This window comes from Sarcophilus harrisii, chromosome 3 (assembly GCF_902635505.1).
Source record: "Sarcophilus harrisii chromosome 3, mSarHar1.11, whole genome shotgun sequence".
NCBI lineage: Eukaryota > Metazoa > Chordata > Mammalia > Dasyuromorphia > Dasyuridae > Sarcophilus > Sarcophilus harrisii.
In genome coordinates, this window is record NC_045428.1 from 184,149,050 (window position 1) to 184,168,335 (window position 19,286).

General features: G+C 31.5%; 1 protein-coding gene across 4 annotated transcripts in view; it reads left to right on the forward strand.

The window, feature by feature from the left end:
* CADM2 (cell adhesion molecule 2) overlaps window positions 1-16,751 on the forward strand; it is a 1,401,218-nt gene extending 1,384,467 nt beyond the window's left edge. For all 4 annotated transcript variants that reach the window (XM_031963623.1, XM_031963625.1, XM_031963624.1 and 1 more), the window contains 2 exons: window positions 8,961-9,086; window positions 9,833-16,751. In XM_031963623.1, coding sequence (XP_031819483.1) covers window positions 8,961-9,086; window positions 9,833-9,951 — 245 coding nt within the window. In that variant the 3' untranslated portion in view covers window positions 9,952-16,751. The remainder of the gene's footprint in view (window positions 1-8,960; window positions 9,087-9,832) is intronic.
* Window positions 16,752-19,286: the final 2,535 nt, after the last annotated feature.

Below are 19,286 nucleotides of genomic sequence, written 5' to 3' on the forward strand. Positions count from 1 at the left end.
GGTGTGTTTTTTGCCTTTCATTGTATCTTTAGGGTTTAACACAGTGCCTGACACATACTAGACATTTAAAAAAGCTACTTGTCTGACTTTAGATGGCATTGAATCAACAGTCAGAAAATTAAAGTCCATGTTAGTTTCAAACAATAAAGAATGTTTAGAATTTAGATAGGGATAATAGAGAGGTAAAGGATGTTAAGCTGAGTAAGCAGCATTACATCTGAAAAAATCATTTCACCAGTTTGCGTCTATGGTATTCTCTAGAAGTACAATGAAAACAGTTTAAAAAAAGAAAAGATGGACATCAGAATCAACCATGATTATCTTTCATCTAAAAATGGTCTTACTTGAGCTTTCCTTAACAGATGGTTTTCAGTCTTAGTCTTAAAGATTTTCACAGCATTTTCCAAAAATTGTTTTGGCAACTTGTTAAATGGTTTAATCAACCTTACTGTCAGAAAGATATTCCTTGGAATTTAAATCTCTTCTACTGAAATACATCTACTGATCTATATTTCCTTCTCTCACTTCATTAGCACAAATAGAAACTGGTTTTCTAATTCAAGTCAACAGAAATTTTCAAGCCTCTACTATGTGTATTATATCCCCAGTAATTTATACAATACAAATGGATGTTTCATTGCTAACCCAAGATCCCTAATTCCTCTTTCTAAGCAAATAAATGGGTTTAATTTTTATGAATTCCTAACCCCTTCTCTGCTAATACCACCCCAATTATGTAACAGTACTACTTATTATTCCTATTTTTGATGGAACGATAACTTAAATGGATTTTGCTATTAATAATAACAAACTGATTTTTGCAAAGCATGAATTACAAATATCATTTGAATTATACCTGTTCATTCTTGAACAAATCAGTTTCTTTTATCATGACCTCCAACTTTTAGTATATTGTTTTTTATGTGCATAAATATTCCATGAAACTTGCAACATTCTCTTTCCCAACAAATTAGCATTACAATATCTATCCCATAGGCCTCTTTATTTGAAGATTTTTTTCCCATCTAAACAATCCTGTGAATAAAAATCAACTTACTCAAGTGACATTTTGATTGTTCTTCCCTTCTAAAAAAACCTAGGGTAGCTCTAAAAGTTTCTTTATGTATTTTAACTTTTTATTGACAGAACATATGCATGGGTGATTTTTTACATTATCCCTTGCACTCACTTTTGTTCCGACTTTTCCTTTACCTCCCTCCATCCCCACCCCTAGATGGCAGGCAGTCTTATATATGTTAAATATGTTATAGTAATATCCTAGATACAATATATGTGTGCAGAACCATACAGTTCTCTTGTTCAATAAGAAAAATTGGATTCAGAAGGTAAAAATAACCTGGGAAGAAAAACAAAAATGCAAGTAGTTCACATTCATTTCCCAGTGTTTCTTTTCTGGATGTAGCTGAGTCTGTCCATCATTGATCAATTGGAACTGAATTAGATCTTCTCTTTGTCGAAGATATTCACTTCCATCAGAATACATCCTCATACAGTATTGTTGTTGAAGTATATAATGATCTCCTGGTTCTACTCATTTCACTCAGCATCAGTTCATGTAAGTCTTTCCAAGCCTCTCTATATTCATCCTGCTGGTCATTTCTTACAGAAAAATAATATTTCATAATATTCATATACCACAATTTACCCAACCATTCTCCAATTGATGGACAGCTATTCATTTTCCAGTTTCTAGCCACTACAAAAAGGGCTGCCACAAAGATTTTGGGACATACAGGTCCCTTTCCCTTCTTTAGTATCTCTTTGGGATATAAGCCCAATAGTAACACTGTTGGATCAAAGGGTATGCACAGTTTGATAACTTTTGGGGCATAATTTCAGATTGCTCTCCAGAATGGTTGAATTCATTCACAACTCCACCAACAATGCATCAGTGTTACAGTTTTTCCGTATTCCCTCCAACATTTATCATTATCTTTTCCTGTTATCTTAGCCAATCTGACAGGTATGTGTAGTGGTATCTCAGAATTATCCTAATTTGCATTTCCCTGATCAATAGTGATTTGGAATATCCTTTCATGTGAGTAGAAATAGTTTCAATTTCATTATCTGAAAATTGTCTGTTCATATCCTTTGACCATTTATCAATTGGAGAATGGGTTGATTTCTTATAAATTAGAGTCAATGCTCTATATATTTTGGAAATGAGGCATTTATCAGAACTTTAAATGTAAAAATGTTTTCCCAGTTTGTTGCTACCCATTTAATCTTGTTTGCATTAGTTTTGTTTGTACAAAGGCTTTTTAATTTGCTATAATCAAAATTTTCTATTTTGTGATCAATAACGATCTCTAGTTCTTTTTTGGTCACAAATTCCTTCCTTCTCCACAAGTCTGAGAGGTAAACTATCCTATGTTCCTCTCATTTATTTATAATCTCATTCTTTATGCCTAAATCATGGGCTCATTTTGATTTTATCTTGATGTACAGGGTTAAGTGTGGGTCCATGCCTAGTTTCTGCCATACTAATTTCCAGTTTTCCCAGCAGTTTTTGTCAAATAGTGAATTCTTATCCCAAAAGTTGGATTCTTTGGGTTTGTCAAATACTAGATGGCTATAGTTATTGACTTTTTTGTCCTGTGAACCTAATCTATTCCACTGATCAACTAATCTATTTCTTAGCCAATACCAAATGGTTTTGGTGACTGCTGCTTTATAATATAGTTTTAGATCAGATACAGCTAGACCACCTTCATTTGATTTTTTTTTCATTAATTCCCTTGAAATTCTTGACCTTTTGTTCTTCCATATGAATATTGTTATTTTTTCTAGCTCATTAAAATACTTTATTGGGAGTCTGATTGGTATAGCACTAAATAAATAGATTAGTTTAGGTTGTATTGTCATCTTTATTGTATTCGCTCGGCCTATCCAAGAGCACTTAATATTTTTCCAATTATTTAAATCTGACTTTGTGTGGGAAGTATTTTGTAATTTTGCTTATATAATTCCTGACTTTTCTTTGGTAGATAGATTCCCAAATATTTTATGTTATCGGGAGTTATTTTGAATGAAATTTATCTTTGTATCTCTTGCTCTTGGATTTTGTTGGTGATGTATAAAAATGCTGAGGATTTAGGGGGATGTATCTTATATCCTGCAAATTTGCTAAAGTTGTGAATTATTTCTAACAGTTTTTTAGTAGAATCTGTGGGATTCTCTAAGTATAACATCATATCATCTGCAAAGAGTGATAATTTGGTTTCCTCATTACCTACTCTAATTCCTTTAATCTCTTTCTCAATTCTTATTGCCGAAGCTAGCATTTCTAACACAATATTGAATAGTAATGGTGATAGTGGGCAACCTTGTTTCACTCCTGATCTTATTGGGAATAGTTCCAGTTTATCACCATTACATATGATGCTTACTGATGGATTTGAATAGATGCTCCTGACTATTTTAAGGAAAAGTCCATTTATTCCTATACTTTCAAGTGTTTTTATTAGGAATGGATGTTGGATTTTATCAAATGTTTTTTCTGCATCTATTGAGATGGTCATATGATTTATGTTAATTTGGTTTTTGATATAGTCAATTATGCTAGTAGTTTTCCTAATATTGAACCAGCCCTACATTCCTGGTATAAATCCTACTTGGTCACAGTGTATTATCCTGGGGATGATTTTCTGTAATCTTTTTGCTAATATTTTATGTAAGATTTTAGCATCAATATTCATTAGGGAGATTGGTCTATAATTTTCTTTCTCCGTTTTCAACCTACCTGGTTAGGTATCAGTACCATGTCTGTGTCATAAAAAGAATTTGGTAGGACTCCTTCAATCCCTATTTTTTCAAATAGTTTATATAGCATTGGAGTTAATTGTTCTTTAAATATTTGGTAGAATTCACATGTAAATCCATCTGGTCCTGGGGATTTTTTCTTAGAGAGCTGATTAATAGCTTGTTTTATTTCTTTTTCTAAGATAGGACTGTTTAATCAATTTACTTCTTCCTCTGTTAATCTGGGCAAGCTATATTTTTAAAGGTATTTTTCCATTTGATTTAAGTTATCGAATTTATTGACATAAAGTTGGGCAAAGTAATTCCTAATTATTGTTCTAATTTCCTCTTCATTAGTGGTGATATTCTAAATTTTTCTTATAAAAATTTAAAAGTTAAAGATTTTATAATTATTTTTATATGAACTTCTCTTTAATACAGTAAGATTGGAATATAAGAACTCTTAACTTGAATTGGAAGGTCTGAGCATAATTCTTGATTTTGTAAGTTACCTCCTGACATATTTTAGGAAAGTTATTTAATGTGTCTGAGGCTTTCTTCTGTAAAATAGGGATGACAATGTCTGACACTTTACAAGGATCCTGTAAAAAAGAAATAAGAATACACAGCTGTGTAACTTCATCCAAACAATTGGTTTACATGAATTGAGTTCATTCTTTTTTTTTTTTTTTTTTTAAATTTAATAGCCTTTTATTTACAGGTTATATGTATGGGTAACTTTACAGCATTAACAATTGCCAAACCTCTTGTTCCAATTTTTCACCTCTTACCCCCCACTACCTCCCCCAGATGGCAGGATGACCAGTAGATGTTAAATATATTTAAATATAAATTAGATACACAATAAGTATACATGACCAAACCATTATTTTGCTGTACAAAAAGAATCAGACTCTGAAATATTGTACAATTAGCTTGTGAAGGAAATAAAAAAATGCAGGTGGGCAAAAATATAGGGATTGGGAATTCAATGTAATGGTTTTTAGTCATCTCCCAGAGTTCTTTCACTGGGTATAGCTGGTTCAGTTCATTACTGTTCCATTGGAAATGATTGGTTGATCTCATTGCTGAGGATGGCCAGGTCCATCAAAACTGGTCATCATATAGTATTGTTGTTGAAGTATATAATGATCTCTTGGCCCTGCTTGTTTCACTCAGCATCAGATTGTTTAAGTATTGAGTTTATTCTTAATAAGTTTCCCTAAAATCATGCCACTTTAGACTTTATCTGAAGTTTCTTCTGAGAACTTAAGAAAATAGTTTGTAACAAGTGCTCCATTTAAGTAAGGATTTTTGGTTCCTTTGTAAGCATGTAAGATAACATTGTATATTAGATATAGGATTACCTTTACTAGAAAATTTACTTCTCACTTGAACTTTGTATTCACTGCAGACACTTGTATATATCTGATAGCATATAATAATACCGCAGTGGTCCTCAAAGTGTAGTCCAAAGAATTGTTGGGGTCTCTGAAACCCTTTCAGAAGGTCTACAAATTCAAAATTATTTTTATTTCTAATATAGTAAATAGGTATAAATATAACCCATGTGAACAAAAACTCTTTGAACAGATCCTCAATAGTTTTTTAATAACATGAAGATACTGAGAACAAAAGTTTGAGAACCACTGCCCTAAAGCTTGGATTTCATTGAAAGGAATTATCTTACAATTTCTCTATAGGCAACCCCTTACATTTTAGTGAGTTCCATCTTTATCTTAGGCCACCAGCCATATAGCATGACTTTAAGGCCTTCCTCAAAATGAAAAATAAAGAGCAACAAAATTTGATTTTTCTAGAAAGGCAACCTACTAGACTTGCACTATCCCAGTACCTCATGGCACCATAAGAGAATAAGTTCAGGTCTTTATTCTTCCATATGTTAGCTTAGTTTCTTGCTTCTCCTCCAGAGAAACATATGAACAGATTCCTTAGTTCAGGAATATCACAGGGAAGATTCAAACCCAATTCTATCAGATTCAAAGCACATTTTTGACTATTTTTGTAGTCAATATTTTCAGTCACTATTTTTATAAACTAGCTGCCTATAGCTGAATAACTTCTATGAAAAATAAAAATGTATGAGGGATTAAGCTTCTCTGAGATAGAACTGATATTGCTAGACCCTCATTCAAATTCCTTCCAGCTTCAGTAATTCTACTACAGTTTTTACTCCACTGATAACATTTTCAATAATCCATGGTTAGCTCTGTGCCATGATGAGAGAGTAGGTAGGCTGGCACTTTAGTATAACATGTCTATATATGTATGATACAGATCCATATGTTTATATGTGTTGGTCACATGCATATATTTTGTTTATCATGATGACTTTATAGGTATTTGTATATATTTATATTTGTGTCTTTAGATGTATACATAAGTAAAATACATAATTAAGGACTATACTAAGGACAGCATTTACCTATTTCTTCCCTATAACCCTTAATTTAGTTTAAAAACCTCTCAATATTTAATGCTAATAACTGTAATTGTGAGTTTATGTTCATCAGAGTCAGTCTTGCCAATTTTTCCATACCTATTCTACTATCAATCTTTTTGGCTCACTTTGCCTCCATCATTGATTCTTCTAGACAATACCAGAAGAATACATGTTTTTCAACTTTGGCGCCCACCCCAATCTCTTAAAAACTTCCAGACTAATAATAGCATTTAAATGTAGAAATAATTATTATTATTAAGGTTTGAAAAGAAAAAAAAGACTTATTTGTCTAATTTAATCAAGAGGTAATTATGCCTCATGTTTATGATGCTTTATCATGTCATAATGCTTTAAGCATCATGGTTCCTAAAACTGTTCATATATCCACTCTCCTCCTTCATCTCCAGTTCCATTCTGGGATCTATTTGGTCCTTTGCTTAAGTATTTCAAGCATTTAATGCCTTAATTCTGACTTGCAATCACCGGTGTAATCTCTAAGCACATTTTTTATAATTATCTCAACTTCTGAAACTTTGAGTTTGACCCAGAAAGCCATCAAAGCTTACCTGCCAGTCAGTGTCTCTCTGTCCTCTTGGCTATCATTCCCAGTAGCATAGATAAAGAGTTTTTAACTCACATGCCCTCAGTCTCTCTTCTGGCCAGTGTGAGGGTGAAGGAGCAGGGTGGAGAAGGGGAAAGGAGATGGGTTAATCCAATGCCTTTAGCTCTTTTGGCATAAATCCCCCTGGTCATGGCTGCTGCATTGTTAATTGAGAAAATGAATAGTTAGGACAGATGATGCTATATCAAATTCAGTGGTATAAATTGGTTCTATCAGAATAAAGTAAATTAATGTGAAAAAAAATGTTCTGGAAAGATAGGTTAGAACTGCATTACAAAGATCATTAAGTATCAGGTTAAGGAGTTTGTATTTTATCCCAGAAGAACTGAAGATTTTTGAGCAAAAAAAGTGAATATAGGCAGATCTGTGCTTCAGGAAACTTTATTTTGGTAGTCATATGGAAAATGAATGGGAAAAGGGAAGCTAACTAGAAGCTTATGGCAGTAGTCTAGGGAAAAATTAGTATCTAAACCAGGGTAGTAGCAAAGGTAGTAGCAAAGAAAAAAGAAAGGGAGAATCAAATCATATTGTGGAATTAAAATGTACGAGAATCAGAAACTGATGATGTGTGGGAGGTGGAGGGAATAGAGCCAACCATTAATTTTATGTGAAGTATTTATAAGTATTTATACAGTATTTTGATAAATATGCTATTCCTACTAAATTCATTCTATAAGCATACATGATATCAATTATAAAATTACATTTTATAGGTGTGAGCTTCTATCCTTTTCCTGAATCATTTGTAATTATGATTGTCATAAAGTAGAATTGGACATTACAATACTAGAATCTTCACATGTAATTATGGAATAGACAACTCCTAAAGACTAAAAGTGGTAAAATTCATACTGATCTGCATTGGTAGGGCATGTTACCTTTGTTGCAAGTCCGTAGTGAAATCATATCTCTAGTGCTTTGTCTTATTCTCAAATAATTTTTAAAATTAATTTGGAATACTATTTGTGAGAGAAAATCTGGTATATGAACGAGATTATTTTGTCATTTTTATGTTATTTTGATACATATTTTCACTTCTATGATATTTACCTATACTGTTGTTTGGTAGCATGTTCTTCATTCTTTTTCTATTAAAAGAAAAAAATGATATTTATAATTTCCCTGTTCATTGGATAAATAAAACATGTGTCTTGAGACTGGAACTCAGGAATGAAATCATTTATCTTTTTCTTTCCATCAAAATTTGGCGTGAGCATTTACTTAAAGGTAAATGATTCATTGCTCTAAATGTCTGAGAAATTACTGACCATAAATGATGTCACTTGACAGAACTCCCTCTTTATAGTTCCCTCACAAGAATTAGATACCCCTAACTGGTACATGCTAAGCAGAGAAAGCTTAAATCTGGTAACCTTCTCAATATTTTGTGCCAGTCAGGTAAGTGAAGCTCCTAAAATATTGCTAAAATCTATTAGAATTTACTCACATCAGTATTAATTGGATACCTGCAGTAATTCATGGGCTGAACAGTAGCATGAATCATGATTTTTAAGTATTCATGCAAACTCAGTTGCAGAAGAATTGAGAAAGTCTCTACTTCATCTCCTCCTTTATTTCTATTACAGTAGCAAAGAGATGACAAGAAGAGAATATATATATATATATGTATGTATATATATATGATTCCCATTGAGATTCAGCCATATAAATTATGTATACTTAGACACTGTTCAGTTGATGCTTATCTGATCCTCAATTCTAAATCACCTGTTTTAGTTCCTATAGATAACTATGGACAAGATATTCAGTACTAAAATGAGAGAAAAGGCAAGGTAAATACAGTGGAATCTTTCCACATGTAAATAGTATAAAATAGTATTTTCAATTGCTGAGCTCTCATCAGGACCTTATACAACTAGGACACAATTAGAATTACTTTATTGAGAGAATGTAGACAGAAAAATAAATCATTTCCTCGGAGGTTAAAAAAAAGGGAAATTTGTGCATTTAAAAATATGCATATAAACGTGTATATGTGTGTGTGTGTGTGTGTGTGTGTGTGAAGAAAGAAACTAAATTGTGACAAGAGACATTACTTGTAGGGAAAACAAACAAACAAACTATTGTTTTCTTTTTGTTTTTCCAATCTAGATCCCAATGCTCTTGCTGGACAGACTGGTCCTGATCATGCTCTTATAGGAGGAATTGTGGCTGTTGTCGTGTTTGTCACACTGTGTTCTATATTTCTGCTTGGTCGATATCTGGCAAGACATAAAGGTAGGAGAGATTTAATCAAAGTGCATTCACCTTTAACAATAATATTTCCTTGTGATTATATTCACTCTATAATACTTTAAGTTCTTTTCTTTGTGTGTAAATCATTTTCTCAAAAAAAAAAAAGTTCTGCTAACATTCAGTTTCTAAATTCCAGAAAAGCCTTGACTTTTACTTAACTTTACGATTAGATTAATTGAAATAAAATCATATCTTACAATTCACCAAAGTTATACATTGGGTGAGTGACTCAGGAAAAATTACAGGCAAGTCTGATATTTATTTCTAGGACAGTAGAAAATCACCTTCTTTATATCTCTTCAACATTTGTAATTGATTCATACTTGGTATCTAGAATTTCCACAGAAATACACATATGAGGCTATAATAAAGAAAAGGTGATTCCCTCCCCCCCAACAGAATAATAAAATACAGAGATAAATTGTAGAATCACTGCTCTGGGTGTGGCCATGATTAATCTAATCTCAATCATTTTACAACTACATGACACCATTTGCCTTTTGGCCACTCTCTAGGCTGAATATTTGAGTTGTAAAGATTTGGCCCAAGCTTAACTTACCACATTCCAATAAAAAGGTGAGCTTATATTTAATTTTTATTAGAATGGATACCTTATACATGTCAACCTAATTGAAACTGGGTACAGATACCTAATCATTGAATGTAGCAATGATGGTAGCTAGTTAAATAAATGTGCCAATCAATTTATCTCATGTTGATTTCCATAGGAACATATTTAACAAATGAAGCTAAAGGAGCTGAAGACGCACCGGATGCTGACACAGCTATTATCAATGCAGAAGGCAGCCAAGTCAACGCAGAAGAGAAAAAAGAATATTTCATTTAGATGCAGACCTAGATTCTGAGTTTTACTTATCAGGCTGACTGCTGGAGAAAACTGGCTATCATCTTTCAGAATTCATTTCTACCATGTTCTGCTCCCTTTATTAATCTCCATACTATACTGCTACCAGTAGCCAGTTTATACCAACAATCAGCTTTCTTTAACATCATTCTTTAATTACCCTCTCATCCATAATGCAGGACATTTCTTATTGCCTAAAATTCACATTATTGTTCTCTTAACATACAGTGCTTGAATATACAGCCTTAACAATGTTAATCATCACCATGAACCATGGTATTGAATTGTTTTCTACATTTAAAATTGTAATTGTATGCAAGTTTTTCTTCTCCAGTTTTCTTCCTTTGAATCATAGTCCTTATTAGGTATGCCATTGGACAGTTTTCATAACCCATACTATTAGGTGAAAACCTAATGTGCTCAAGTTCAATCTAAAATTAGAGGTTTACAAAGAATGTTTTATACATGTCTGTAGTTCAAAGATAAGTTTTTGAAACATATGCCCTAGAAATCACAAATCAAAAATACTGTAGTATAGTTTCTAGAATGCTTGGACTCAATGGTAGAACTGTATCAATTTGCTATTTATCTAATAGTACTTGATACTGGAGCCATGTGTTTGGGTTGTAATCATATCATGCTGTATATCTCTATACATTCTGCATTAGGTTACTATAGTTTCATTTACAAATAAATTTTTCCAACACTTTTATTGCTTTGAGGTTCACAAAGATTAGATATGTTTCTGTATTTTTTCATAATTTATTTGCTTCATAAAGACTCACCTGCCTACACAGATTGGACGTATTCATAGGGCACAATTTCAAGACATTTTAGAATCTGTATATAGTGCATATAATAAATCCAATTAAACATTATTTGATACATATTTAACTTTTTGGGCTGTAGGTAAGTCAGTCTCAAGTAAGCATTTTCTAATGTCCATTATATCCCTTTAGATATGACTTAAACCTATATTATAAGTAGATAATATGTAATAGTATTTTTGTCTGTATGTCCTAGCACTGTTCAACAGCAAATTTTTTCTAGTTCTTGTTAATTTTTTTATTTGTTATACAATGGAAGCACAATGTTATAAGGAAAGGTAATTTTAAGCTAATAACCAGTGCACAGCCTCAGGTTTTAAATTACTACCACATTTGATTAATATCCTAAAGAATAAACTCTTAGTTTCAAAATAAAAATCTCAATTTTTTTTTAAAATTTGGCAGTTCAGAGCTGCTTACCTATCTTGATTTGCCAAAAAAAAGAAAAGAAAAAAAGCATTAAGATATATGTTTTGTGTAAAAATGGACTAATTATTTATATTAAATTCCTGTCTATGCATTTTGTGAGATACAAACTTATGTCACAGCGAGTAAAAGAGAATTTCTGTCATGTTTTTAGCTTCACAGAGAAAGTTTCTCTCTCTTTCTCTCTGGATTAGTTCTGAAATTTTGGTGTAATTAACTATTAAAGAAATTTCATCACTCTTAAACGTCAACAACAACAAAATTAGCCTAACACTTTTACTCAAAGAGCTAATATTATGTTATGCTACTAGATCAGGTCTCAGTATTTATTTCATGCTAAAGAATGAAAATCATGAATGATTAATGTTACTCTCCCTTTTTCCAAGTGTTGCACCTTTAAGGGGAAATGGTATATGGTAATTATACTTTTAAAGTTGAAAATCATGATGGGCTACGGTTAAAAAAAATCTCTTGGGATTTATCTTTGGGATAGGGGAATGTTTGAGTACATCATGTATTAATATCAAATGAAAGGCAAGGGTGCTGTATCTTAGATTATCAAAAAGTATAAATCTTTTAAGGACAATGTTAAAATTCTAAAACTTTTTGTTGAAACATTTATCTTGTTGATTTCTTTTTTTTTTTTTTTTAAAGAAAGGACAATGTCAGTCAAGCAGCACTTTTCAAAATATACAGAACATAAATAATATGATGTGGTTGAGTGTTAACATAATAAATCATATACAGTATGACATTTTAAAGAAATAAGTCTGCATTGATGTGATTGCATGCTTGTTTTTACAATTCACTCCATACCATCTGTGGAAAAATGCAATAATATGTTAATATAGTATGGTAGTTTGAGAGAACCAGGTAGGTGCTACTAGACACATTGAAACTAGTATAGGTTTACAAAATGTTCATGTCTTTCAAAGCAAAGTCTTTAAGAAGACAAACACAAAACAAAATTCATCCTATTTAGGACAAAACAGAAAATTCTTATTACAACAATAAGTTGTATAAACTGCATCATCAAATACTATTTTAAAATTAATTTCAGGATGCATTTACAAAATTGGTACTTTTCATTGATACTATGTTTACATCCCTCTTCATTCCATCTAAATCTGACTTGGCTCAAACTGCTGAATTGTTGCTTAAATAATTCAATTATTATTTATAGCAGTGTAAAGAAAATTGCAAATTTTGGAACATTTTGAGATTTTGGACTCTTTTAACCCTTACCCACAGAATTAAATAATATCAGTGTTGGAATTTAGGAGGGGGATGAGGGAAGAAAAAATAGCTGTGCTATTATATTTGGGGGGCACTAATTATATGTTTCAGGAATTAGTTATTTCTAGGTTTTAATTAAAAATATTTTTATTTTTTATTCTTTTAGCAAAACAAGCGAGCAAATTGTCATTTTTCCTAACCCCTCAAAAAAGTTATTTTATTTTTGTTTAAACAAAAACTCCAATTTAAATAGTCTACCCACCTTTGTTCACCCAAATCAGATAAATATGAAAAACTAAACCATGGTACTTATATCTGGAATATACACACTAATAAAACAGTTAGTCAAATTCTGTCTCGGCTAGGTGAGCACAGTCATTACAGGACTAGGTGAGAGAAGTGCACACATACCCAAAGGTAGAATATGGCACATTGTTCTTTGCTCAAAAGAAAGTAGCTAATCTCTGCCAGTGTACTGTTTACAGTGTCCATCGATTGTTCTTCATCTAAAATTGTCCAAACAACATTTCTTCTTTTTTCCCCCATTTGCTTGTATCTTAGACAGAATGATTCCTTTTTACTAAGTGTGCGTGCATGCGTGTGTGTGTTCATGTGGGAGGGGGGTGCTTCTTTTAACTTGTTTTCTGTCACCAGAGAATTCAAGAAGCAGTTTAAGGAACCTGATATTTAAGTTGAAGTTTAGAATTTAACCTAGAAAATGAATGCTCTCATATTGTTTCATAATGGCAAACCTTGCACTAAAATTCCCATAAGTAAATAAATAAACTGGGAAGAAAACATTTGTTTTTTCCCTAAATAAGGCAAGGAAGCTAACACCTCATGTATTTTCATTACTATGTAAAAAAATATAAATCTCTCAATGAAAAAAGGACTGGTTCATTTGTAATTATGTAACCATGATTGTAATAGCATTGAGGTTCCATGTACGCACATGTACAGTAGGTATTAAACACCTACAGTGTAGTTACATGTACTCCCATGTAACATAGCAGTTATAGTGTAATTTAGTGCCACTTATTGTAAAGTGTTACCAAAAGGAAAACAATATTTTACCTTTGCTTTTTCTTGGAAGGGAAAGGTAATTTTATGGAAGTAACATCTTAAATCTGACATTACATTCCTTTAATAAAGAGGTCATGCAAAACCTCTCTTTCACACTGCAGCTTCCCCTTTCACCCGACACACCGTACTTAAGAGTCCTCCAAATGTCCAATATTGTTGCTCTTTGCAAATGGTAATCCATAATGAACATACCAAAAAATTCAGCAATGCCAGCTGAAGTAAGAAAAATATCTAATGAAAATTACTGATGAGTAATGCTTTTTATTAAGTGGCACAAAGTACACACTAAAAACTATGCAAAAATATAGGTAACTACAGTGTATTTACATGTAAGTATCTTGTACTTGCTGTGTATGGATGTTGGAAACCCATGTAATTATAATATGCATTTTGATTATCCTTAAGAGAAAAACATACAAGAGATATAATAATTTGTTTTAAGGTTTTTGCAATATTTACCCTTAGTGCAATATCCTCGATTACCTGGGATCATAAATGTAGAAGCAAAAATGCCAGATATATTTCTTTTTCTTCCCATCCTATGAGACCCATTGAAAAACTGGTTGCTAAATTAAAGCCTACAGTTTGTTCATCTCCACTGCCCACATACTAAAGCTTTGACAGTAGGGATAAATAGCTTACCTATAGCTGGTTTAACAGTACCCAACTGCTAGTTCCCTTCCTTCATGGAAATTATCATCTTTTATTATCATCTTTATTTATTATTTTATTATCATCTTTTGACCAGGGCATTCTGCATAAACAAGAGGGAAAGAAATATTCAGAAATATATTGTCTAACTCTTCAAAATTAGAATACTCTCATTTGCCTTGGAATTTCCACGTTTACTTTCATGCTAAGTTGGCATTTTCCTATAATGTAACTACAAAATGCTTCCATCAAGGTATAGAGATGCCTTCAAAATGTAGGGTAATTTTTTCTAAACATTAAATTTTATATATTGAAAATTTTTTTCTAATCACTTCTTTCTCTTCTCCTCCAACCCACTGCTATACCCTTCCAAAGTAAAGTAGCAAAGTAATGAAGAATAACAAAAAGAGAAGCAAAAATAATTAGATTAATTTGCTCTGAATTTTACATGTATATGTCTATTTTAATGTATTGAGATTGTCAGTATCAAATGCAATAGATGATATTGGTCATGACTGGTAAGTCTTGTGCTATATATTCTTAAAATGATCCTTCTACCTCTCAATTTTAGCATAGATTATGAGATTTCAATATGAATAAATAAAAAGAGGTATTTATAAGATCTCGCAGGCAGTATTCAGAAGGGATTATCACAACCATCTTTCTATTGTGAATACCAAAAGTCAACTTCTTTGATTGTGTTCAACAGATAATGGATCTGTATGTTTTCTTTCTTTAACATTAAAACTCCCCTATAGGCAAAATGAGATAAGTCACCTTTTAAAATCGAAGCACTTACATGCCTTTCAGTATTTCAAGGATGAATGGCAGCACTTTGGTGTCCAACCTGGTATTCTGCCTTGAGGACAAATAAATATTAAAAATTCTTACCAATTTTCTGTGTTTATACAGAACAAAATGAAATGGATAATTTATTTTCCCAGTGATCTTGATGAATGCAGACAACCAATGAAAATAATTCAGTTGGGCTTTCTTTATATCAGTAAATGTTGCTCTGAATTTTCCAGAGAATTGCCTCAAATATACACTTTATTTTGCCTGTGTAACCATGGCTTGAATGTCCTGAATTTAATTATGCTTTAGGGGAATAACATTTTAAAAGCACAGATATTCACATAGGAGGAAAATAACATAAAACCTACTCAGTTTGATGGTATTAGTGATGGTCATCAAAAAAGTGTAAAAACATAAATAAAAATAAATTGATTTTAATTGATGTTGGTATATTGCATGTAACACTGGGGCCACTTTGTTCTTATATACGCCATGTATATGTCAGCTACATAAACCTAGCAAAAAGGATGGGTCTAAAAGACAAAGGGGAAAAATGGCATAATTCCCAATAAATGTGTTCAGGCTTATAGAAGAGAAAATTAAAATCCTTCTTTCCAGTTAAAAAAGATAAACTCACCGGGGCTCAGCACTTAAGCACTTTCCCCACATCCAGGGTCAAATCATCAGTGGTGTCTGTATAAACTCTGATGCAGCATGAACTGCACTTAAAATTGTCTTACGCACAGTACTGTAAAATCTCAGATACTTTCGTCACAAGCTTTCTCCTTTAAATATGTGAACGTTGTAAACTTTTTGTTTATAGTTTGATGACAGAGAAAGTTTTGTAAAATATAAATATGTTGTAGTTGCAACAAGTGGTCACAAATTGGGGGAAGGGGAATCTGATACATGAACTGGATTGTTATTTCTTTCCTACACAAACCCATAATGTTTTATCTCTGTTTCTACAATGTATTAGATGATTCTAGTGGATGGGGGAGCAAATGTTTTGGAAATTTTTGCAAAACTTGTTTTCTTTTTATTATCTGTATAATTTAAATGTTTGCAAATTCTATTTAACTGTATCTGTTGTATCTGCTGCATACTAATATTATAATGCAATTTAGAAGTGATGAGTATTTGAATTTGAAATTGCTGACATATGTGCTATATATTAAGTTCACATAAATGTTTGTGAATGGGTTGTTAACTTTTAAATTTTACCAAAAGAAACCTCTTTTTATAAATCACAATTTTTTCAATTTAACCAGTGTTGGAGACAAGTCTGCAAAGTTAGGATTAAAATATGTGTTACTGAAAGTGGTATACTGCACCACTGTGGCCCTCTAGCTAGCTCTAAAAATAAAATGTTCCATTTGTATGTCTTACAGTTCATAACATTTGGAAGGGTATACTTCTGACACTGTAAAAATCAATTCCATGTAAGTAGGATCCACAGGAATTAAGCATATTGCACTGGAGATAGAAAAACAATTAGTTAATCTACTTTGTCATTAGTATTTTTAAACAAACAAAATGCATATTGTAATGTTAGGTACATGACACTTGCATGTTGATATGCCTATATACTTACAAAGTATTCAATGTGTACTTAGTGGCGCTTAAGATATGTCATGTACAACTCTTATAAACATTCTTACAGGGTTCCCATTTGCACTTCATCTTTCAGTAAAGTCTTGTCAGAAAAAAATTGTCTAATGAATATTATTGAAAAAATAAAATTTGAATTTTAGTTATCTGTTGGACATTACTGAATTGTCTATTCATTTAGTACATATACTGATGCTTTTGAAAATGAGGAAGACAGGCATTCAAAGATGGAACTTTCCTTTTATCAGTTCAAGAGACTATCATATTTCTTATATTGCAAGGTTAGTTAAAAGAAGAGGTAAAAAGACATTATTCGTCTAGTCCAAATCACAACTTTTCTATATTTTGTTCATCTGTATCCATTATCTTTTTATTTTATTAAGCCATAAAGATTCCATCCTCTTTTTTAATATACCAAGGAGTCATTTCTTAAATTAAACTTATTTATTTGATGTGTAATATCTCATTCCTTCTTTTGAAAAATATATCTTGCAATATATTCTTTCCCATCAAAATAGTTTAAAATATTATTGATTTGAGAAAATTGGCATGAGGTCATCAAAATCCAACCCTTTTAAAAGGTAATTTTCCATCCATTCATGCTTGTCTACTGGTGTTGACTGGAAGCAAAAGCAAAAATGCCAAAAGCAGTATTTTATTATCTTCCATAAATTCACACATTAATCAAAAGCAAAGTTTTCAACTACCTAAGATAACTGAATTTACAATATTGCTCTCCTAAGTTTATTTGTATGAGAATTTCAATTAAGTTTCAAATTTATAGAGTATTTTCTTTGTGTCTTTAGAAGTTCACTTACCATAAAGTATTTTATAGCCTACATTATAATATCAGATTTTGTTCTACAGGGTAAGCCAAAGGCTGTATAAGAATTAGTGACATTGGATCTGATATTTGTGTTAGGCCATGAAATGTTCCATTAAAAACCTATCTGTAAATACAAGGTAAGATTTTGTATCTGGTTTATTTTATTAAGTAATGTCTCCCTGTTCTAAATGGCTTTTCTCTTCCCTTAGTAGCGCTAGCATATGCTTTAGGGAATTTGATTCAATAGAAAGTGTGTGATTCAAAAATTGTGCAAGAAAAAATGACCTTCACAGAACTTTCCATTTTAAATGACTCAAATGCAAAAATTCTCACTCACTGTCTGTGACTTGCTTCTCTCAAGTCTCATTTTATAATTCAGAGGCAGTCTCTCTCTCTCTCTCTCGTCTTTTCACCTAAATCATATGAAAATTAATTCATGTGAATTCAAATTCATATGACTTCATATAACTTGATTTTAAGATCCTTTGTGAACTTTCACTAAAGAATCACATAGAGGTCACAAAATGAAATTATTTGCAAAAAAAAGAGGCAAATCTAACAGTTTTAATAACTAAAGAAACATCATCATATGTCAATAGTTAAATAACATTATAAATTAGCAATCTGTGGCAGTTGCAGTTTTAATGAAAGTTATGAGATATTTTTATGGATTAATGTTTAAAATAAGAAACCTAATCTTTTAAATCTGGCCTAAAGAACCAAGTATCTACAGAAATCCATAGGTAATAGTGTTAAACTGCAACCTACAAGTAATGTACAAATTTAATTTCAATCAACTGGAAAAGATTTTTTCTGCTTATACACACACACACACATACACACACATGTGTATATATATGTGTATATGTATATATATATATATAAGTATTTATACATATATGTATAAGTTTATATTTGAATTACTAATGTATGAACCTTTTTAGTCCATCTAATCTTCCTATAAGATAGTCTAAATTAGTAAAATGTCTCAAATATAACTATCTATTCTTGCAGTATGCTTTAAAATAAGTTTAATCAGAAAAAAAAATTGTCTAAGATCTGGATATTGTGAACCTATCAAGTACATTTAAGGGTATCTTCACTCTTTTAAGTAATACTAGTAGTATTTATCATAAAGATAACATTCTTCCAAAAGGAAAAATCAAACACTTCTCAACATATCTGAAGTAGCTTTATAGACACTTACTGTGTGTCTTAACTTGTCTTACTGTGTGTCAACTTAAGGTAACCACATGGAAAACATTAAGAAGGTAAGCGGAATATTTTATTTACAGACCTTGTAGCATTGTTTTCCAGATACATACAGACACACATGTATACATATATATAGGCAGTTATAAATACTGATATAAGCAGTAAAGTATATATGTACAACCATACTCATATTGGATTTTACTGCATATATACATGTATATATGCAGTAAAATCCAGATCAGTGGAAGAGATTGAAGTAACCCTACAAGAAAATATATGCCATGGGGAAAAAAAAGAGAGAGAGAATGGTAACATCTTTCTTTTACCAATTGTCACTGGTCTTAAATTTATGGTCATGTTCCTCCTCTGAGTATTGCCTACTCTGAATTTTGCAATTAAATTCTGAAAAAGCAAGCCAATTTTCCAGTTAAATATAAATAATTAAGACATTAAAAAATTGAGACATTCCTTGAAATGTTCCTTTGGGAATGACCATAATCTACTGTGCTATTAAAAAATCCATATTATCCATGTACTGCTCATACTGGTGACACTTTTAATTAAGTTCTCAACACATAAACTCAAAGCACAGAGGGAAAAATGGATTAGTCGGATTTATAGTCAATAGTTTAGAATTCACAAAAAAG